Genomic DNA, 23,144 nt, shown 5'->3' with positions numbered 1-23,144 from the left:
GTCCCAGACACTAGACTTGTGCCACATGCATGTGTATTCGCTCACTCTCCCTGCAGGGACTGCGCCCTGCACCTGTCCCCATCCCTGGCTTGGTACCCCTCAGCATTTACCTCTGAAGCAGACAAGGCGCCAGGATGTTTGGAGGATGGAAGGGTCTCAGTTGCACCTGCTACTGAGGTAACACTTGGAGCGAAGTCCGGTGACTCGCTCTTCATTTTTTGTTTAACAAAAGACTGGGGAGATAGGTGTCAGTTTAATCTATTTGAATCTTTACAGGCACTTTTCTTTATACAAGGTTGGAAACTTGAGGGATCCGTGAGGGAATCCCAAGGGAGGCGCTTCAGTTCCCAAATCCCTGACTCAGGAGCCACTATCAGGACTCAGTCAGGTAGTGCCAAGGTGAGGTTCCACTGCAGCCACGGGATCTGTCTGCTCACCCACATTCCTCAAAGATGTCTGGGTAGTGCCGGAAGAGCACAGGCGGGTCCCGGTCACCTCGGACTGGGGCGCGAAGCACAGCCCGGATACCAGGCCTGCGGCCCCGGCGGCCCCCAGAGCAGGAGCGGTGGATCCACTGGTGTGCTTCCACCGCGAATTTTCTCTTGAAGCGCATGCCACACTCGGGGCAGGGAAAGGGCCGCTCCCCCGAGTGCATGCGTCGGTGGCTGACCAGCAGCGAGGGGTAGGTGAAGCGGCGGCCGCAGTCCGTGCACACGTGGCGCCGCTGGCTGGCCTGAGCATCCACGCCAGGCGCTGGGACTGGGGGCTCTGCACCTGCCGTCGGGTCCCTGGCAGCTTTCGTGGGCAGCTGTGCTCTTGTGGAGACCTTGCTGACAGCGGAGTCAGGAATGTGTTTAACCAACTCTTCAGGCTGCTCCTTCCCTGGAGTCTTTCTGGCTCCCTTGGTCCCTGGCCCTTCCTTGGGTTCCTCCTTCTTCTTGTTTGGGGCGTCTCCTGGGAAACAAGAATGAAGTTATACTTAAAAACACTTTTGCAAGGACTAGCTCAGTTGTTTTAAGGTGCTTTTTACTTACAGTAGTGCCAAAAAAAAAAAATACTGCCCAGTGATTTAACACCTAGGCTTTGGTAGAAGGTAAAGAGTTCAAATCTCCTTCCTCAGAGTGAAAAGGGAAAAATACTAAGTTTCTTGGATTCCACAGGGGTGTTGGGAGGATTAAATGAGTAGCTGCATGTTGAGCACTTAGTAAATGCTCAATAAACAGGAGTTATTCATGTTTTCTTCCATCTGTGCAGGGTACAACTGTTTTACAGGCGAGAAATGTATTTGCTTCACATCACTCTGCTGAGGGGTGGGGAGGGGGGAAAGGGTAAGTTATTGGTTATTGGGCACTTCTTCCTATACCATTGTCTTGTTAGAGGAATATGAAAGGCAGACCTGAAGCCACTTCCATTCCTAGGGGCATTTTAATTGTTTTTTTAAAGAGAGAAAATGAGTGGTATTTTCTACCAGAGGAACCTGGAAACCTATTGTACCAGTATTGGGAATGGCCTAGGAAGATTTGAGAAAGCTTTACTTATTAATAAATATGTTTCAAAAATAATCAGAGCTTTCTCAAATCTTCCTAGGCCATTCCCAATACTGGTACACTATGAATCTTGTACTTGGGTTCCTGATTTTCCTACTCTGGTCTCAACGTGATGAGTGTCCCAAGTTTGTTGCGTTGTTATTGTTGTTTTGTGGCACTGGAAATAGAACCCAGGGGACATTCCTCCTCTGAGTTATACCCCCAGCCCTATTGTTTACTCTTTATTTATTTATTTATTTATTTATTTATTTATTTTTGGTTTGTGTGTGTGTATGTTTGGAGGGGTCTGGGGATGGAACCCAGGGACATTCTACCTCCGAGCTACACCCCCTGCCCTATTTTTTATTCTTTATTTTGAAACCGGATCTAAGTAGCTGAGGTTGTCTGCGTACTGCGATCCTCCGGTCTCAGCCTCCCAAATGCTGGGATTACAAGCGTGCACCACCACGCCCGGCTTGTTTACTCTTTATTTTGAAACAGGGTCTCACTAAGTAACTGACGCTGGCGGCAAATCTGAGATCCTCCTGTCTCATCCTCCTAAGTACTGGAATTGCAAGCATAAGCCACCATGCCAGGCTCCCAAGTTCTTAAAACTTTGTATTAGGTCTGCCTTCTTTCCTCCTTTAGTATCCAACACAAGTTGGCTCTTTAATTTCTTTGGATATGCTGGAATTAATGACCTGAAAGAAAACTTTGCTAGGAAATCCTGGAATAGCAAGTGCGGAGAGAGCTGGGACCATCCCTCACCTCTCAGAGCTCCTCCCAAGCTTTCCCTCTCCTCAGGATCCTGGGCGGCGGAGCTCCAAGCCTCACTCTCCTGTTCCATCCAAGAGATGAGGGCTGGTTTGGGGCCCGGGAATCCTGGGAGAGAACAGGGATCACAGTGCTGACCTGAGAGGCTGTCCTGGGCAGATGGCATCCCCCCGCCAGGGCGAGGGCACCTCCTCAGAACTTATGCTCAACCTGGGGAGGGTTTGCAATGCTCTTTCCTGAATGAAGCGGGTGCGGGATGGTAAGACTCCCGACAGGGTACCTGGAGCCCCAGGAATGGGAGGTGGCTGGCGCTGCGGGTGAAACAGTGCGGGCTTAGGGCTCACGATCCTCTCGGTCTTGCTGTATCATCTGCCCTGTGAATCCCACTGAAGGAGGAGGGGGCCCTGACCCGGGGCCTCACCGAGCGCGCCCAGGTGGCCGTAGGTCTCCCGCATCACGTCCCGGTACAGGGCTCTCTGCGCGGGCCGCAGACACCCCCACTCCTCGGGGGAGAAGTACACGGCCACGTCCGCGAACCTCACGGCCCCGGGCTTCTGGCGACCAGGCAGGGTCTCCCCGGGTCTCGGCGCCAGGAGCGGGGCTGGGGGCGGCGCCATGGGGGCTCCCAGCCCCGAGCGGCGGCAGCCTCGTCCCTGGCCACCGCCTCCCGCTCCCGGCCTCGGCTTTCCCCCGTCGTCCGCAGGAAGGGCCGCCCGGCCGAGCCCCGCCCGCCTCGGCGGCCGCGGGGAACGGGGACCGCGACGCAGAGGCTGCTAGGGACTCGGGGATTCTGACGGAGACAAATAAAACTCCTCGGTGTTTATGCACTTCGTGGCCGCTTGTACTCAGACACCCGGGTTAAAGGGACCGGAAGGTGCCTTCAGAAAATATGGCGGCAACATGGCTTCAGGTGCCATGGATGTGTTTGGGGGTGCCATTTTTGAGCATATCAGATATGGCGCTTTCCTGGCTTCAGCTTCCAATTTGCCCTTAAATGCATTGGCCGCTTTACACGTGAGCTTGGTTGTTAATGTTCTTGCGTTGTTGTTGTTGTTGTTGTTGTTGTTGTTGTTGTTGTTGTTGTTGTTGTTGTTTTGTGCAGCGGAAGAACTGACTTGGAAGGGGGAAACCTTGCCCTTCCGAGAGCCACAGCTTCACCTAGCTTCCTTGGCCCTCTATACACAGCGGCCGCTGATTGGCTGTAAACATGAAGAAGCTGTGCCGTGATTGGTCTAGACGGGCGGGGAGCTTTGAAAGCACTCGCGGGCTTCACTCTACTGTCAACGCCTGGAGCCCGGGAGGACCTCGGCATCTTCCGTGCCCCCGGGTGGCCCTGGCAAAACCTGGGTACAGCAGCCGAGATAAAAATCAGGTTCATGTTTACAGCGAAGGAGCCCTCAGGAGGCCTTGCATCCGTGGCTCTGCTGGCTCCGTCTCCAGTGAGCTGCAGGCTACAGCAAGCGCTTAGCGAGGATGGAATTTGAATGGGGACTCTGTGTGTGTGGGGGGGGGGGGGCTGGACATGGATCCCAGGGGCAGTCTACCTCGAGCTACAACCTCAGCCCTATTTTATTTTTGTTGTTGTTGTGGGACCAGGGATGGAACCCAGGGGCATTTTACCTCCAAGCTACACCCTCAGCCCTATTTTTTTAAAGTATTTTTATTTATTTATTTATTTATTTATTTATTTATTTATTTATTGTGGTACTGGGGTTCGTGGAAGCCCTTCTGCCTCCGGGCTACACTCCCAGACCTATTTTATATTTTCGAAACAGGGTCTCTTAAGCCCGCGCGGCTGGCTTCGAACCTGCGTGATCCTCCTGCCTCTGCCTCCCAAGGGCGGGGATTACAAGCATGCGCCACCACGCCCGGCTCCTCAGCCCTATTTTATTTTGAAAAAGTCTTACTAAGTTTCAGAGGTCCTCACTAAATTGCTGAGGGTGACCGTGAACCTGTAATCCTACTGTTTCAGCCTTCCCGAGTACTGGGATTACAAACATGCACCACTTCATTCGGCTGGGAAGTGTGTGTGTGTGTGTGTGTGTGTGTGTGTGTGTGTGTGTGTGTGTGTGTGTGTGTGTGTGTGACTAGAGGTGGTACCCAGAGGCATTCTACCTCCAAGCTACACCCCCCAGCCCAATTTTTTATTTTTTATTTGAAAACAGTCTTACTAGGTTGCTGAGGGCCTCTCTAAATTGCTGAGGCTGGCTTTGAAACTTCGATCCTCCTGTCTCAGCCTCTCAAGTACTGTGATTACAAGCTTGTGCCACCACATCGGCTTTGAGAAATATTTTTAATACATTGTAATGTTCGCCAAATTAATTAAAGCACTTTTTATTTATTTATTTTGGGTACCAGGGACTTTCTACTTCTGAACTACACCTCCAGCTCTTTTATTTATTTATTTATTTATTTATTTATTTATTTATTTATTTATTTATTTATTGAAACAAGGTCTTGCTAAATTACTAAGCTGTCCTCTACCTGTGATCTTGTCTCAACTTCCTGAGTACTGATTGGGATTACAGGTGTGCACCACCATGACCGGCTCACTTTTTATTTTTATTTATTTTTTTTTCAGTACTGAGGATGGAACCCGGGGCATTCTACCTCTGAGCTACAAACCGTGATCCTCCTGTGTCAGTCTCCCAAATGCTGGGATTACAAGTGTACGCCACCACGCCTGGCTTTTTTTTTTTTTTTTTTTTTTTTGGTAGTACTGGGGGTAGAACCCAGAGGCTTTCTACCTCCGGGCTATACTCCCAGACCTATTTCTCCCAGACCTATTTTGTATTTTATTTGGAAACAGGGTCTCAATAAGTTGCTGAGAACCTCACTAAATAGCTGAGGCTGACTTCAAAGCTGTGCGATCCTCCTGTCTCAACCTCCCAAGGGCAGGGATTACAAACTTGCACCACCGCCCAGTTTACTCTTTGTTTTTTAAGTAATATAATGAGGTATGCAGCCAGGCTTGGTGGCATACGTTTGTAATTCCAGTACTTGAGAGGCTGAAACAGGAGGACTGCAGGTTCGTGGCTAGCCTCGGTTTCTTAGCAAGACCCGATTTCAAAAATAAAGAATAAAACCAGCCGGGCGTGGTGGCGCACGCTTGTAATCCCCGCGCTTGGGAGGCAGAGACAGGAGGATCGCGCAGGTTCGAAGCCAGCCGCGCGCGCTGGTTTAGGAGACCCTGTTTCCAAAAATGAAAATGTAAAAAATAGGTCTGGGAGTGTAGCCCGGAGGTAGAAGGACTTCCAGGAACCCCAGTACCACCAAAAAAAAGAATAAAACCGCGCATGGTGGCACATGCTTGTAATCCCCGCGTTTAGGAGATACAGGAGGATCACACAGCTTCGAAGCCAGCCTCACGGGCTTAAGAGACTCTGTTTCCAAATAAATATAAAATAGGTTTGGGAGTGTAGCCCGTAGGTAGAAGGATTCCATCGCCAGTACCACCAAAAAAAAAAAAAAAAAAGAATAAAAATACAGCTGGATGGAACACACTTATAATCCCAGCATTTGGGAGGCTGAGAGGAGGATCACGATTCATGGACAGCCTCAGCTACTTAGTGAGGCCCTTTGCAACTCAATGAGACCCTATTTCAAAAATAAAGAATAAAAAAGTAGGAGTGAGAGCCTGGCGTGGGGGTGCACGCTTGTAATCCCCATGCTTGGAAGACTGAGACAGGAGGATTGCACAGGTTCGAAGCCAGCCTAAACTACTTAGTGAGACCCTGTTTCCAAATAAAATATAAAATAGGTCTGGGAGTATAGCCTGGAGGTAGAAAGCTTCTGGGTTTCACCCCCAGTACCACAAAAAAAAAAAAAAAGTAGGAGTTGGGGTGTAGCTCGGAGGTAGAATGCCCCTGGGTTCCATCCCCAATACCACAAAAAATAAAAATAAAATAATAGGGCAGTATCTCCATATCCTTCCTGTTCTTTGTATGTGTTTTGGTACTGGGGATGGAACCCAGGAGCATTCTACCTCCAATCTATACCCTTAGCGTGTGTGTGTGTGTGTGTGTGTGTGTGTGTGTGTGTGTGTTAATGGGAATTGAACCTAGGGGCTTTCTACCTCTGAGCTACACCCCCAACCATATTTTATTTATTTGGAAACAGAGCCACAGTAAGTTGCTAAGGCTGGCCTGGAACCTGCAATTCCGTTCAGCTTCCCAAGTACTAGGAATTACAGGTGTGTGCCACCACGCTTGGATCCTCCAGCCCTTTGTGTGTGTGTGTGTGTGTGTGTGTGTGTGTGTGTGTGTGTGTGCCACTGGGGATTGAACCCAAGGGCATTCTACCTCTGAGCTATACCTCCACCTATTTTTTTATTTTTTATTTGGAAATAGGTTCTCAGTAAGTTGCAGAGGGCCTCACTAAGTAGCTGAGCCTGGCCACAAACGTGCAATCCTGCTGTCAAAGCACCTGGTAGAACAGGTAGTGACTCCTGTTCTTAAAAAATTACAGCAAAAAAGCCGGGCACTGGTCAGTGCTTGTAATCCCAGCATTTGGGAAGGTGAGACAGGAAGATCTTGGTTCGCGGACAGCCTCAGCTACCTAGTGAGGCCCTCGGTAACTCAGTGAGATCCTGTTTCAAAATAAAGAATAAAAAATAGGGCTGAGCTGGGTGTGGTATAATCCCAGCATTTGGGAGGCAGATACTGGAGGATTGTGGTTAGCGGACAGCCTCAGCTACTTAGCAAGGCACTTCACAACTCAATGAGACCCTGTTTCAAAAATAATAAAAACTAAAAAATAGGGCTAGGGGTGTAGCTCAGAGATTTAATGCCCTTGGGTTCCATCTCCGGTACCGCCAAAAATAAAAAATTAACCTTTTGGGTTTTTTTGCAGTACTGGGGATAAAACCCAGGGTTATTGGACCCCTGAACTACACCCTTGGTCCTATTTTTTAGTCTTTTTTTTCCCACAATCCCCTGGTCTCCGCCTCCAAATGCTAAAATTTCAAGCATGTACCACCACGCTGAGCCCAAAATTAACCATTTTAATGACTTTAAATGTATATTTAAGTGTATATTCACATTGTTTTGCATCTAGCATGATCATTTATCTCCAGAACTTTCTCTTTCATCTTGTAAACTGAGTGAATACTTTTTTTTTTTTTTTTTTTTTTTTTTTTTGCGGGTCTGGGGATGGAACCCAGGGGCATTTGACCTCTGAGCTACACCCCCTGCCCTATTTTTTTCTTTATTTTGAAACCAGGTCTCACTGAGTTGCAGAGGCCTCACTAAGTAGCTGGGGCTGTCTGCGAACTGCGATCCTCCAGGTCTCAGCCTCCCGAATGCTGGGATTACAAGCGTGCGCCACCACGCCCAGTTGAGTGAATACATTTTTGAGTGTGTGTTGTACAAGGGATTTAACCCAGTGGTGTTCTATGTCCAAGCTATACCCTCACGTGGGTTTGTCTTTCTTCCTTCCTTTCTTTCTTCTTCTTCTTCTTCTTCTTCTTCTTCTTCTTCTTCTTCTTCTTCTTCTTTTTTTTGGTAGTATTGGGATGGAACCCAGGGGCATTCTACCTCCAAGCTATACCACCGGCCCTATTTTTTTATTCTTTATTTTGAAACAGGGTCTCACTGAGTTGCAAAGGGCCTCACTAAGTAGTAGCTGAGGCTGTACTCAAACCCAGATCCTCTTGTCTCAGCCTCACAAATGCTGGGATTACAAGCATAAACCACCATGCTCTGCTTTATTGTATTTATTTTGAAACAAGGTCTCTCTAAATTGCTCTCTAAGTTGCCTCCAACCTGCAATCTTTCTATCTCAGCCACCCAAGTACTGGGATTACAGATGAGCACCACTACATCCAGTTTAAGAAGGTTATTTAATGGCTCTTTTGCAAAGATCACAAACGTCTTTGTGTGCGTATGAGTCTGGGGATGGAACCCAGGGACATTTGACCTCCCAGCTACATCCTCTGCCCTATTTTTTATTTATTTATTTATTTTTTGGTACTGGGGGTGGAACCCAGGGGCTTTCTACCTCTGGGCTATACTCCCAGACCTATTTTATACTTTATTTGGAAACAGGGTCTCACTAAGTTCCTGAGAGCCTCACTAAGTAGCTGAGGCTGGCTTCGAACCTGTGCGATCCTCCCGTCTCAGCCTCCCAAGCGTGGGGATAACAAGTGTGTGCTACCATGCCCAGCCCTATGCTTTATTTTGAAACAGGGTCTCACTAAGTTGTGGAGGGCCTCACTAAGTAGCTGAGGCTGTCCAGGAACCGCGATCCTCCAGTCTTAGCCTCTCGAATATTGGGATTACAAGCGTGCGCCACCAGGCCTAGGTGATCACAAACATTTTCAAGAAAGTTTCACTAGTGATGGGACCATCACGGTCCTCAGTGCCCAACAGATTATGTTTTCAAAGCTCTTGATCCCTCTTCCACCATCTCCAGTGTTCAGACAATGGATTTTGCTTTTACTCCAGGCTTTCAGGGCTTCACAAGGCACCACTGAGCTATGATTCCAGTGGTCCATATACTCCACCATCCATCCACACTGTCTTCCAAGGTAGGCTATGGTCTGGAACATGCCGCTAAGTCTCAGGTTTTATCTTTTCACCTGTCTCAGGATCCAGAGATAGAAATGAGAGAAAGAAGGGCTGAAGAAGAGTCCAAAACAGAAAGAGATGGAAAATGTAGTGTATCTCAGCCGGGCATGGTGGTGCCTGTGACAAATCTCTCAGCAACCTGGTGAGACAGTTTCAAAATAAAATAGGAAAAGGGCTGGGGTGTAGCTTGAATGTAGATGCCCCTAGTTTATTTTATTTATTTTATTTTATTTTTTGGTGGTACTGGGGGTGGAACCCAGAGGCTTTCTACCTCCGGGCTATACTCCCAGTCCTATTTTCTATTTTATTTGGAAACAGGGTCTCACTAAGTTGCTGAGAGCCTCACTAAGTAGCTGAGGCTGGCTTTGAACCTGCGTGATCCTCCTGTCTCAGCCTCCTAAGTGTGGGGATTACAAGTGTGCGCCACCACGCCCAGCTTGAATGCCCCTAGTTTAAATCCCACGTACCACACAAACACATAAAAGTGAATTCGCTCAATTTGGAAGATGAAAAAAAAATAAAATTCTGGGAAGAAGTAGATAGCTCCATCCCCAAACGTTACGACCTGCGGCGTAGATACATCCACCAGAAGCTCGGCCAGGGACGGTGCCATAAGAAACACTTTCAGTGCTTGGCAAAGACAGGCTTCCAGAATAGATAGAAATACTATCACTTTCCAGTCTTTCGTTCGCTACTGGGATGCATCTGCCCCCACAGTTCTGCCCTTAACCAAGATGGCGCTCCCTAGGCGTCAACATCCCTGGCCTTTCCCCTCTGACCTTAAGTATTCGAGGACAGTGTGAGGGGATGGGGTGGGGAAGAGGTTGGGCTTACGTCACACCTGACTAATAGACGGAGCACGTTGATTGGATAGCGCCGGAAGGCCAGAGGAAGAAGGGTCTCTGGGATTGGTCTTTCTGGAGAGCCTTTTGATAGGCTGGGAGTGTAGGCGCGGCTGATCTGAAAGTGGTCAGAGCCGCGGGGATGTGTGTTGCTCCAGACTCCCTCGTCCCGAACGGCAATTTAAGAAAAAGCTTCTAACTAGTTGACGCTTCTCCTTTCTGCTACTTAGGTGAGGCGTCTTACGCACAGGTCCAGACGCCTGGGGCTTTGAGGTGAGGAAGGACGAAGACCGAAACGGATTCGGAACGTGAAAGAGAGACGGGCAGCGGCCCCAGCCCAGCGCGCCCGGACGGGCAGCGGCCGCCCGGAGGGGGTCACCGACGACTTCCTCTGATTGACTGAGGTACTGGGAATTGAATCCCAGCTACTGAGGAGGCAGAGGCAGGAGGATTGCAAGTTAGAGGCCACCCTGGGCGACTTTGTGAGACCCTGTCTCAAAATTAAAATGTAAAACACCAAATATAGCTTAATGGTACAGTGCTTTCATGCCTTGTGTGAGGCCTTGGGCTCAATCCCTCACACTACAAAAAATTAATAAATTAGTAATTTTTGTGTGTGTGTACTGGGGATCGAACCCAGGGACATTCTACCTCTGAGCTACACCCTCAGCAGTATTTTAATTTTTTATTTTGAAATAGGGTCTAAGTTTCTGCCTCGCTAAGATTTTGAGGCTGAACTGGAACCTGTTCACCCTCCTTTCTCAGCCTTCCAAGTACTGGGATTGCAAACATGCACCACCATGGTCTGCGGTAATCATTAATTTTTTTTTTTTTCGGGTCTGGGGATGGAACCCAGGGGTATTTGACCTCCGAGCTACACCTCCTGCCCAATTTTTTATTCTTTATTTTGAAACAGGGTCTCACTGAGTTGCAGAGGCCATGCACCACCACCCGGCTTATAATAATAATTTTTTGTGTGTGTGGTACTGGGGATTGAATCCAAAGGCATTCTACCATCAAGTTATTCCCCCCAGCCTGATATTATTTCTTATTTGGAAACAGGGTCTCACTAGGTTGCTGAGAGCCTAGCTAAGTTGCTGAGTTTGGCCTCAAACCTGTGATCCTCCTTTCTCAAACTCCCAAGTACTAGGATTACAAGAGTGTGCCACCATGCCTGGCTATAATTCCCCCCCCCCCTTGGAACTCAGGGGCATTCTACCTCTGAGCTATACCCTCAACCCTATTTTTTATTCTTTATTTTGAAACAAGATTTCACTGAGTTGCAGAAGGCCTCACTAAGTTGCTGAGGCTGTCTGCAAACCTCAATTCTTCTGTCTCAGACTTCCATATGCTGGGATTACAAGCATATAATCAAATTTTAAGAACCAAGCTTTTCAGGAATCACCTTGCAGAACCAGAACTGAAATAATTACAACCAGACTATGGTTTAATCAAGACCACTTACTTATCCATACCTCTAGCCTCCTGCCCCAGTTCTTCCTCTCTTTAAACCTAAAGCTCTTAACAAGTGCACCATGCCCGGTGCACATTTGTAAATCCCAGCATTTGGGAGGGTGAGACAGGAGGATCAAGGTTCGTGGACAGCCTCAGCTACTACTTAGTGAGGCCCCTTGCAACTCAGTGAGACCCTGTTTCAAAAATAAAAGAATAGAGGGCGTGGTGATGCACGCTTGTAATCTCAGCATTTGGGAGGATCGCGGCTCGCAGACAGCCTCAGCTACTTAGTGAGGCCCTCTGCAACTCAGTGAGATCCTGTTTCAAAATAAAGAATAAAAAATTGGGCAGAGGGTGTAGCTCGGAGGTTAAAAGTCCCTGGGTTCCATCCCCAGAACTACATTAAAAAAATAAGTAAGTAAATAATAAATAAAAAGACTAGCTGGGTGTGGTGGTACACACTTGTAATCCCAGCATTTGGGAGACTGAGACAGGAGGATGCAGGTTCGCAGACAGCCTCAGCTACTTAGTGAGGCCCTCTGCAACTCAGTGAGACCCTGTTTCAGAAAGAATAATAAAAAACGGGCTGGAGGGTGTAGTGTAGCTTAAAGGTAGAATGCCCCTGGGTTCCATGCCCAGTATCACGAAAAAATAAATCACACAAGGTGTCAAAACAGGAATTTCAATGTTCCATTTCTCACTGACTTGCAGATTTACCAGCGTGACCACACATTCATATTTCCTTGCTTCCATTCCTTCTCAAGGGAAGTACTTCATATGCTCAGTCCTATCTCTGTCTAGATTCATAGACTTTGCCCCATCCATCTATGTCTGTCTTTTCTTAGATTTACAGTTTCAGAGTTCCTCTCGTCTTTTTTTTTTTTTTTTTTTTTCTCCCAGTATTAGGGATGAAACTCAGGAGCATTCGACCTCCAAGCTACACCCCAAGCCCTATATTTTATTCTTTATTTTGAAACAGAGTCTCATTGAGTTGCAAAGGGCTTCACTAAGTAGCTGAGGCTGGCCGAGAATCGCCATCCTCCTGTCTCAGCCTCCCAAATGCTGGGATTACAGTGTGGCCACCATGCCCAGTCCCCCCCACCTTTTTTTTTAAATTTTGAAACAGAGCCAGGTGTGGTGGTGCGGCACTTATAATCCCAGTACTTGGGAGGCTGAAACAAGAGGATCGCTTAGGTTCCAAGCCAGCCTCAGCTACTTAGTGAGGCTCTCGGCAACTTAGTGAGACCCTGATTCCAAATAAAGTATGAAATAGGTCTGGGAGAAGCTGGGCGTGGTGGCGCACGCTTGTAATCCCAGCATTCGGGAGGCTGAGACGAGAGGATCGCAGTTCGCGAACAGCCTCAGCCTCTTAGTGAGGCCCTCTGCAACTCAGTGAGATCCGGTTTCAAAATAAAGAATAAAAAATAGGGCAGGGGGTGTAGCTCGGAGGTCGAATGCCCCTGGGTTCCACCCCCCAGACCCAAAAAAAAAAAAAAAAAAATAGGGCTGGGAGTATAGCCCAGAGGTAGAAGGTCCCTGGGTTCTATCCCCAGTACTACAAAATTAAGGGGGGAAAAACAGGGCTGCAGGTGTAGCTTGGAGGTAGAATTCCCTTGGGTTCAATCCACAGTACCACAAAAATAAATAAATTAATAAATAAATAAATTTTGAAGCAGAGTCTCACTAAGTAAGGGCTGCCCCAAACTTAGAATCCCACAGTCCCAGCCTTCCAAATACTAAGATTACAGGTGTGTCCCACCACACCTGCCTGGAGCCATGTAGTCTTTCTTTTGCTTGCAAATAAGAGTAACTCAACCTAAAATATCTTAAGCAGAAAGGAATTTATTGGATGGATGCTGGGATCTCCTGCTAAATGCTGGGCCCTCTGCAACTCAGTGAGACCCGGTTTCAAAATAAAGAATAAAAAATAGGGCAGGGGGTGTAGCTTGGAGGTCGAATGCCCCTGGGTTCCACCCCCAGACCCGCAAAAAAAAATAGGTCTGGGAGTATAGCCCAGACCTATATGTTGGCCCAGTTCATAGGTGAACCTGCTAAATGTTGGCCCGGTTCATAGGTGGAATGGACCCTGAGTCTGACATGCATTAGGAAGCCTAGGAAATTGTCTCTCTTACCTGCTCCCCACACACTACCTGATAAGATTTTAGCCACCAAAGGCTTCCAAGTTTTTTTTTGTTTGTTTTTGTTTTGGTGGTACTGGGGTTCCTGGAAGCCCTTCTACCTCCGGGCTACACTCCCAGACCCATTTTTACATTTTTATTTGGAAACAGGGTCTCCTAAGCCAGCGCCCGCGGCTGGCTTCGAACCTGCGCGATCCTCCTGTCTCTGCCTCCCAAGTGTGGGGATTACGAGCGTGCGCCACCACGCCCGGCAGCTTCCAAGTTTTATAAATTACAATCCAGGCCCAAGGAAAGTTATTCCTACATGAGGAAATATTTGAAGTAGCATAACTGATAGGGAAGAGAGCTGGCTATAACATGGAGATGGCAGTCTTCTCAACAGGTCTCCTGGTGTGAGAAGCTGGAATTCCATAAAGGTGAATTTCTTCTTAGTCAAGGAACTAGGATTTTTTTTTTTTTTTTTTTTTTCAGTACTGGGGATTGAACCCAGGGCATTCTACCTCTGAGCTACACCCCCAGCCCCATTTTTTTTTAAAAAAAAAACATGTTCTTAGCCGGGCGTGGTGGTGCACACTTGTAATCCCAGTGCTTGGGAGGCTGAAACAGGAGGATCACACAGGTTCAAAACCAGCCTCAGTTACTTAGTGAGGCTCTTGGCAACTCAATGAGACCCTGTTTCCAAATAAAGTATAAAAAAGATCTGGGAGAGAAGCCCGGAGGTAGAAAGCCCCTGGGTTCCACCCCCAGTACCACACACACACAAAAAAAAAAAACAGGGTCTCACTAAGTTGTGAAAGGCCTCAGTAAGTAGGTAAGGCTGACCGTGAATCTGCCATTCTCCTGTCTCAGCCTTCCAAGTACTGGGATTACAAGTGTGTGCCACCAAGCCCAGCTGGTTTACATTTTGTAAATAGTATTCCACAAGAAACATCATTCATGAAACTTTTTTTTTTTTTTTGCGGTACTGGGGATGGAACCCAGGGGCATTCTACCTTTGAGATATACCCCCAGCCCTATTTTTTATTCTTTATTTTGAAACAAGGTCTCACTGAGTTGCAAAGGGCCTCACCAAGTAGCTGAGGCTGTCCACGAACCACAATCTTCCTGTCTCAGTCTCCTGAATGCTGGGATTACAAGTGTGCCCCACCACGCCCAGCTCATTCATGAAACATTTTAGTGAGTTCCATTCTGGTATGATACCTACCCATAGAGTAACTCATCATCCAGGGGAAAAGTTACAATGCAGCTTGGTAAATACCTGAACAAGAGGTAATGACAACATACTGTGTTCCCTGGCAGCTCCCCACCTTTGGGATGGAATTTGATCAGGAGAGCTGTGGAGAAAAGCAGCAGGGGTAGGAGGATCACCCGCTTCTGCCGTTGGAATATAAATCATATTTGGGAATTTCAATTTGGTGCATCTGCCTCAGGCAAAGTAGGAGGCCTCATTCACATTTAATTCAGTAAAGTTTTACTGAGCACATACATACAAACTGGTAGGTGCCATGAAGGCATATCAAAAACCAAGACACACTGCTGCCGTGCCATTGTGGGGATTAGCAGGAGACAGGGACAGCCACAACTTAATGACACACTTCTTTGTGTTCAATTACTTTCTACCCTCCTTGAATAGCCTCACATTAGTTTACAGGGGGAAAAAATGTTGACTGAGGCCTCATAGGTTTTTTGCTGATTCTTCTTAATGAGAATCAGAGAGGAATAGGACCCAGTTCTAAAGGATTTTCCAGCCACTAGCTGCCCAGAATGAATCCAAGTCCACCACACAAAAAACAGTAAGTCAGCCCCAATTTGACTTCACAATGTTGCTGGGCCACAGGTCCCCTGCTTTTCCCAGTTACCACTCATTCTCCCCAAGAGCACTGTGCTGATGTCTCACAGCAAACCAACCAATTCTCCAAACACAGGATGAAGAAGGCAGCTTTATTGCATATCATTTAGAAAGAAAGCATTTAATTTAGTTTTTGTTCATTTGTTTTTGCAGTACCAGGGAATAAACAAAGAATGATTAACCCAATTAACTTGAAAATTGGGGACAAAGTAGTTGTGATCAAGATATCTGAAAGGCTGCCATGTAGATAGAGTATTAAATATACTCTAAGCCAGGCATATGGAGAAGGAAGATACTTTAACCTTCTAGACATCTTCTATTCCACAATGAAATGACCTGCCTTGTGAGGTAGTGAGCTCCCTGTCAAGGGAGGCTGTCAGGAAGTAGATCACTTGGCAGGAGTGGTGCAAAGAGTGGGCTAAATCAAATTTCGTTTGTTGTTGGGTTTTGTGTGTGGTAACTTGGGGATTGAACCCAGGGATGTTCTCCTCTGTGCCCCAGATCTCTTATTTTTTTATGTTGAAACACAGAATCACTAAGTTGCACACATTGGCTTCAAACCTTCAATCCTCCCATCTCAGCCGCTCAAGGACTGGCCTGTGCCACTGCGCCCAGCTCATGTTTCTTCAGTCTGGCTTGAAGGAAGAGGCAGAGTTGCGGAATGTCTCTCACCCTATAAATGGAGTTCTCCTGACTGCATGCAAGGGAACAGGTATGCACATATTAGCAAGGCAGTCCTTAAAGTAGACGGGGAGAGCTTTCAGCCTTGGTATCCATTCACATAAATTATTTTAGGAGGCAGGCACAGTGCCCACGCTGTAATCCCAGCTACTTGGAAAGCAGGGGCAGGAGGTTTGCACACACCTGGCCCCTTGAGAGACCTCGCCTCAAAATAACGGGACTGTTGTAAATACACACGGTAAGGCAGCCAGTGTGGTAGAATAAAGATCATGGTGGAGAGCAGGAGACCTGGGTTTTAGTCTGCCTCTGCCCTGTGAGACTTAGGGCTCCTCCCTTCCTTTTCTAGACCCCTTCACGAAATGAAGTATACAGTCCTTCCCATTCTAAGGGCACTGCCCCTCTGGCTGGGTCCCCCAGAGGACCCAGATCTAGGGCTACAGTTTTGGGGCCTTGGGGCCACACTTGTGGACAGCCAGAGACCACCTCTGGCGGAAGCACCGGCCACACTCTAGGCAGGGGAAGGGCTTCTCCCCGGTGTGCAGGAGCTGATGCTGGGCCAAATGGCTCCACTGGGCAAAGCGCTTGGAGCAGAGGTCGCAGGCGTAGGGCCGCTCGCCCGAGTGCACGCGCAGGTGACTGGCCAGCAGCGAGGGGTAGGCAAAGCGGCGGCCACAGATCTCACAGGCGTGCAGCTTCTCCTCGGCGTGTGTGCTGCGGTGAATGGCAAGGGAGCCGCTGCGCCGGAAGGCACGTCCGCAGTCGGGGCAGGGGTAGGGCTTCTCGCCTGTGTGCAAGAGCTGGTGCTGGAGCAGCGTGCTGCGCTGGGAGAAGCGGGCTTCACAGTACTCACAGGCATAGGGGCGCTCCCCAGAGTGCACGCGCCGGTGGCTGACCAGGCGGGAGGACGAGGAGAAGCGCCGCTCACAGTCGGGACACGGGTACGGCTTCTCGCCCGTGTGGATGCGCTGGTGGATGACCAGGGCGGTGCGCTGGCGGAAGCAGCGGTTGCACTCCACGCAGGTGTAGGGCTTCTCTCCCGTGTGTGTGCGCTGGTGGATGGCTAGCAGGGAGGGGTAGGCGAAGCGTCGCCCACAGCTGGGGCACTGGTGGGGTTTCTCGCCGGTGTGTGTGGTCCGGTGATTGGCCAAGGACCGGCTCCTGCGGAAGCAGCGGCCACAGTCGGTGCAGTGGTAGGGCTTCTCACCGGTGTGGATCACCTGGTGCTGAGAGAGGTTCTTGCGCTGGGAGAAGCGCTTGCCACACTGGTCACAAACATAGGGGCACTCCCCGGAGTGCGCCCGCCGGTGACTGACCAGCAGGGATGGGTAGGAAAACCGGCGCCCACAGTCCGGGCAAGGGTAAGGCTTTTTCAGGTTCTGGGCACACTTGTGACTCTCCAGGGCAGGGTGGTCAGGGAAGGTACAGCCGCAGTCAGGGCAGATGGGGCCCCCAGACGTCTGCCTGGGGATCAGTCGGGGTTTGCTGGGCTTCCGCCCTCGCTTCCCCTTTCGCGGTGCTTCCTTAGGTGGGAATACTTCCTTTTCTCCATTTTTTCTGGTTCTGGTTTCTGCAAGGACAGAAGGATAAATTAATTTAACAAATACTAGGCTCCTACTGTTACAGGTTACAAGACTAATAGACTCAGCCCCTGTCCTCAACTGTTAGTGCTAGAGATGTGTAAGTGTGACAAACTATTGTGGAAATATGGAAGGGAAAGTCCAGTGTAGTGGCACACGCTTGGAATCCCAGCATTCGGGAGGCTGAGACTGGAGGATAGTAGTTCCCAGACAGCCTCAGCTACTTAGGCCCTCTGCAACCTAGTGAGACCCTGTTTGCCCCTGGGTTCCATTTCCAGTACTGCAAAAAAAAAAAAAAAAATTAGGGCTGGGGGTGTAACTTGGAGGTACAATGTCCCTGGGTTTCATATCCAGTACCACACACACACACACACACACACACACACACACACACACAGAATAAAAAATAGGCTGGAGGTGTAGCTCTGAGGTAAATTGACCCTGGGTTCAATCCTCAGTCATAAAAAAAAGAAAAGAAAAAATATTAAGATGTAGGGTGTCTCAACTAGGGCTTATTTCAAAGGAAACGAGGAGAGGAATTGAGGAGGCTTGAAAGTAGTTGTGTGTGTGTGTTACTGAGGATGGAACCCAGGAGCTTTCTACCTCCCAGCTACACCTCCAGCCTATTTTTAACTCTTTATGTCTCACTGAATTGAAAGGGGCATCAATAAGTAACTGAGGCTGTCCCCGATCCTCCTGTCTCATCCTCCCAAATGCTGGGATTACAAGCGTGCGCTGCCACACCCGGAAACAGTAACTCTTTTTATTTTTATTTATTTATTTATTTATTTATTTTTGGTGTGGTACTGGAGATAGAACTCAGGGACATTCTACCCTCGGGCTACACTCCCAGACCTATTTTATATTTTATTTGGAAACAGAATCTAACTGAATTGCTGAGAGCCTCACTAAGGAGCTGAGGTGGCTTGGGATCTCTTGTCTCAGCCTCCAGAGTACTAGGATTACAAGCGTGCGCCACCACGTCTGGCTCCAGTAGCTCTTTTTAAAAGCTCACTGATTCATTTCCACAGTGGAGTGTAGCAGTACACTAGTTTGTTAATGGACAGTGGAAATCTTAATGCGGTGGACTGACCTCACACCATCAGAAACAAGATCCTGATACAGTGAAAACGAACCCCGTAGCGGGGCATCATAGCATGATTTGAAGACCCCCTGGCCGGACCAGAACTCTGGACTGGACTGAGTCATTCATTAGAGGTTAGAAGGCTACGGGAGGGCGGCAGGCTCTCCATGGGCATTTTCCACTCACTTCTCCGGACTGTTACCCCGCTCCGGTACTCCTCCGGATCTAGGGCAGCTGGTTCCCACTCCTCGGTATTTCGTTCCAACCAGGAGATGAGGGCTGGCTTGGGACCTGCGCACCCTGGGGAAGCAGAACCAGACAGATGCTAGCGCCTAGGTGATCACTACCCGGCGGCTCTCCTGCAGAGCCCCTGCCCCCTCCCCGGGCACTCCAGGGCGCGGCCAGGACCCTGGACTCTGCCCGCCCCCGCCCTCGGCTCCTTTATCCCTTCGGCCAGCGGAAGCGGGCTGGGGCCAGCGATTGGGGCGGGCCTCACCGAGCGCGCCCAGGTGGCCGTAAGTCTCCCGCATCACGTCCCGGTACAGGGCCCTCTGCGCCGGCCGCAGGCACCCCCACTCCTCGGGGGAGAAGTACACGGCCACGTCCGCGAACTTCAAGGCGTTAGGCCTCCTTCCCCTTCTCCGACTAGGTCCGGGTCCCCGAGACGCGAGCGGAGTCGAAGGCGGCGCCATGGGGCCGAGGAGCGGGGCCGCAGCCCTGCCTTCCCGGCCTCGGGGCGCAGCGGGCCCGGCACCCGCCCGGGAGGCTCGAGGGAGCGGGAACGGCTCCTGCGGGGCCCGCGGAGACCCCGCGCTGTTATTCAGGAAACTCCTGCCCCAACTTGGGCGAAAGGCACCGGAAGATGCCTTCGGGAAAAATGGCGGCGCTGCTACTGCACCGCCTTTGCCTGGAACACAGGCGGCTTCCAGCTATCGATTTTATTGACCGGAGCGCCATGCCGGCTTCCTAACCTTTTTGCCCTGAAGTGTAATGGCGCTGCGACTAGCCTTCACGCCCTTTTTTCCTTCTCTCTATTAAGCTCTCTCATTGGCCGGCACTGAAGATCGGGCGTTCTGATTGGGTGCTGGAGAAGGCGGCGTGTTTGAACGACGCCAACTGATGAAGGGCAGAAAACTGGACCCTTCGCGTGTTCCGAAGCGGATGGTGGCGAGCTGGGTTCCGTAAGAGACGCTATCTCTGAAGGAGAAAGGATTTAAATGATAGGGCCACTCTGGCCATCCCAGAGCTGAGTTGACCCTGTGTTCTTTTTTTTTTTTGCTTTTGCTTTCTCTTGGATGATGGTAACTTCCTTTCCCTTTTGGGAAGATAACGTTAGCATTTCCTGGGGGAAGTCGCCCTGCCCAACAGAGTACATCTTTTTTCTTTTTCTTTTTTCTTTTTTTTTTGTGGTACTGGGGTTCCTGGAATTCCTTCTACCTCCGGGCTACACTTCCAGACCTATTTTTACATTTTTATTTGGAAACAGGGTCTCCTAAGCCAGCGCGCACGGCTGGCTTCGAACCTGCGCAATCCTCCTGTCTCTGCCTCCCAAGCGCGGGGATTACAAGCGTGCGCCACCACGCCCAGCTGTGTACATCTTTTTTCAATAGTGGGAATTGAACTCAGCGCTTTGTGCATGATAGTTACGCCCCTAGCCCTTCATTTATTTACATTCTGAGTCTTGCTAAGACGTCTTGAACTTATGCCACCATGCTTTTTTCTTTTTTTCCTTGTTGTACTGAGGATTGAACACAGGGGCTCCTATCTCTGAGCTAAGGGTTTTGCTAAGTTGCTGAGGTTGGACTCCAATCTGTGCTCCTGTCTGAGCCCCTTAAGTACGTGCAGCCCAGGCATTCTGCACCATGCTCAGCCAACCGGCCTTCTGTTAATAGATTTGTGCAGTCCAGTCTGACTCATAACCCTTACATCGCTCTGGGAGGGAGGGGACCCCAGGCCCTTCAGTTCTCTTTGTATACAGTTGCTTGTATAATTTGCCCTCTAGCCCAGACCTATTCCTCGGTCCTGGCCCTGCTCACTCTGCCCAGCCTGAGTTCCTTCAAAGCACCTGACCCAGGTCACCCACACTTCTGGAATTTACCTGAAGAACTGTGGACACGTGTGTGTGTGTGTGTGTGTGTGTGTGTGTGTGTGTGTGTGTGTTCTGATCCTCAAGGGCAGGAACCTGGTACAGGGACTACCCTACACCTTTGCCTCCTTGTTTGCCTGACAGATGGACTGGTGGGGTTTCAGGCATACTTTGATTTCATGCAAGGAAAGAGCCTCTTATCAGAGTGGATGTGCCTCTGTCTGAGTAGGAAGGCAGAGGAGTAGATGCTATACACACACCGTTTTTTTTTTGTTGTTGTTGTTGTTGTTTTTTGGCAGTACTGGGATGAAACCCAGGGGAATTTGACTTCAGATCTACTATTTTTTATTCTTTATTTTGAAACAGGGTCTCACTAAGTTGTGGAGGGCCTCACTAAGTAGCTGAGGCTGTCTGCGAACTGCAATCCATCCGTCTCAGCCTCCTGAATACTGGGATTACAAGTGTGCACCACCACGCCCAGCCCCAGCCCTGTTTTTTATTCTTTATTTTGAAACAGAGTCTCACTAAGTTGTGGAGGGCCTCACTAAGTAGGTGAGGCTGACCGTGAACCGCGATCCTCCTGTCTCAGCCTCCTGAATGTTGGGATTACAAGCGTGCGTCACCACCCCATCAATACACACTTATGAAAGGCCAAGGGAGCCTCTGGGAATGGTGCAGTGCCCACCCAAGCACACATACTGGCAGTTGGCCAGGGATGGGCACAGTGGCACCCACAGTCTGTGCACACAGGTCTGCATCTATGCATGAGCAGAGCCCAGCTCAGGCAGAAGACACAGCTGCAATTAGGACATTGGTATCACAAGTCCCCTGTGGGGCAGCAGCTGCTGGATCAGGTGAATGCTCTGAGAGAAGTGGATCTTACATGACTCACAAACGGGTGTTCGCCAAAGTGGATCTGTCTGTGTTTGACCCAACAGTGAAAGAAAAGCAGAGGTACCCATAGTTGAGACACATTTCTCCCCATGTGTGTGTATCTGCAGGTGGCCAGAACCCCACTTTTTCCAAAGCAGTGGCCACACTACGGACAGGATATCTTGCCTGTAGAGATGAATGAGCTGACACGGGGGCAGGTTCTTGCGCTGAGAGCATGCGCATTGTCACAGGGAAGTGCTGCTCCACAGCAGAGCTCTGGGGGCTGACCAGAAGTAAGAGGGGAGAAGTCAGCCCAGATATCAGAAGAGCCGTTTGGGAGCCTGGGTGCACTGCTTCCCTGTGGCTGAGGAGCCCTGAGGCAGTGTCTGGCCCAGCCCCTTAGGGTGCTCAGCTACTCCAAAGGGAATCGCTGTACTTCCCAGGGTGGCCTCTCCCTCATACAAGCTTCATCAAGTTTTTTGTTTTGTTTTGTTTTAGGTACTGGAGATGCAACCCAGGGGCATTGTATCTCCGAGCTACACCCCCAGCCCTATTTTTTATTCTTTATTTTGAAACAGGGTCTCACTGAGTTGCAAAGGGCCTCGCTAAGTAGCTGAGGCTGTCCTTGAACCGTAATCCTCCCGTCTCAGCCTCCCAAATACTGGGATTACAAGCATGTGCCACCACGCCCAGCTCTATATTTATTTTGTGGTGCTGGGGATTGAAGCCAGGAGCATTCTACCGCCGACCTACACCCCAAGCCTGATTTTTTTTTTTTTGTGGTATTGGGGTTCCTGGAAGCCCTTCTACCTCCGGGCTACACTTCCAGACCTATTTTTTATATTTTTATTTGAAAACAGGGTCTCTTAAGCCAGTGTGGCTGTCTTCGAACCTGCGCGATCCTCCTGTCTCCGCCTCCCAAGCACAGGGATTACAAGCGTGCACCACTACGCCCGGTGTCCCCAGCCTGATTTTTTATTATTTATTTATTTATTTTTGCGGATCTGGGGATGGAACCCAGGGGCATTTGACCTCCGAGCTACACCTCCTGCCCTATTTTTTTTTTTTAATTCTTTATTTTGAAACCGGGTCTTACTGAGTTGCAGAGGGCCTCACTAAGTAGCTGAGGCTGTCCACGAACCAAACCGTGATCCTTCCGTCTCAGCCTCCTGAATGCTGGGATTACAAGCATGCGCCACCACGCCCGGCTTTTATTCTTTATTATTGAAACAGGGTCTCACTAAGTTGTGGAGGGCCCTACTAAGTATCTGAGGCTGACCGTGAACTTGCAATCCTTCTGTCTCAGTCTCATAAGTACTGGGATTACAAGCATGCGCCACCACGCTCGGACCAGCTTTATTTTTTGTTTTGAAAGTGTCTTGCTATGTTGCTGAAATTCTCCCTACCTTGCTGAGGCTGTCCTAGGACCTGGAACCCTCTGTCTCCATCTCCCAAGTATGGGATTACAGGTGTGCACTACACCCAACCTTAACTGTACATTTTATTATTTATTTTATTTATTTTTTGGTGATACTAAGGGTGGAACCCAGAGGCTTTCTACCTCCAGGCTATACTCCCAGACCTATTTTATATGTTACTTAGGAACAGAGTCTCACTAATTTGCTGAGAGCCTCACTAAGTAGCTGAGGCTGGCTTTGAACCCGCATGATCCTCCTGTCTCAGCCTCCCAGAT

At 49.2% G+C, this 23,144-nt stretch overlaps 1 protein-coding gene across 1 annotated transcript; it reads right to left on the bottom strand.

Annotated features, from left to right (window-relative positions):
- Window positions 1-433: 433 nt before the first annotated feature.
- On the bottom strand, window positions 434-2,960 carry LOC308267582 (zinc finger protein 688-like; the record flags this gene model as incomplete). The annotated part of the gene is made up of 3 exons (XM_080702405.1): window positions 2,722-2,960; window positions 2,295-2,408; window positions 434-954 (listed from the first exon to the last, which is right to left on the bottom strand). Exons 1-3 carry the CDS (start codon window positions 2,915-2,917, stop codon window positions 434-436), a joined length of 831 nt encoding a protein of 276 aa, XP_080558531.1. The 5' UTR covers window positions 2,918-2,960.
- Window positions 2,961-23,144: the final 20,184 nt, after the last annotated feature.

This window comes from Muscardinus avellanarius (assembly GCF_963383645.1).
Source record: "Muscardinus avellanarius genome assembly, chromosome: 10".
Classification (NCBI taxonomy): domain Eukaryota; kingdom Metazoa; phylum Chordata; class Mammalia; order Rodentia; family Gliridae; genus Muscardinus; species Muscardinus avellanarius.
Note: the sequence above shows the minus strand (reverse complement) of the source record. Positions and strands in the feature narration are given on the sequence as shown.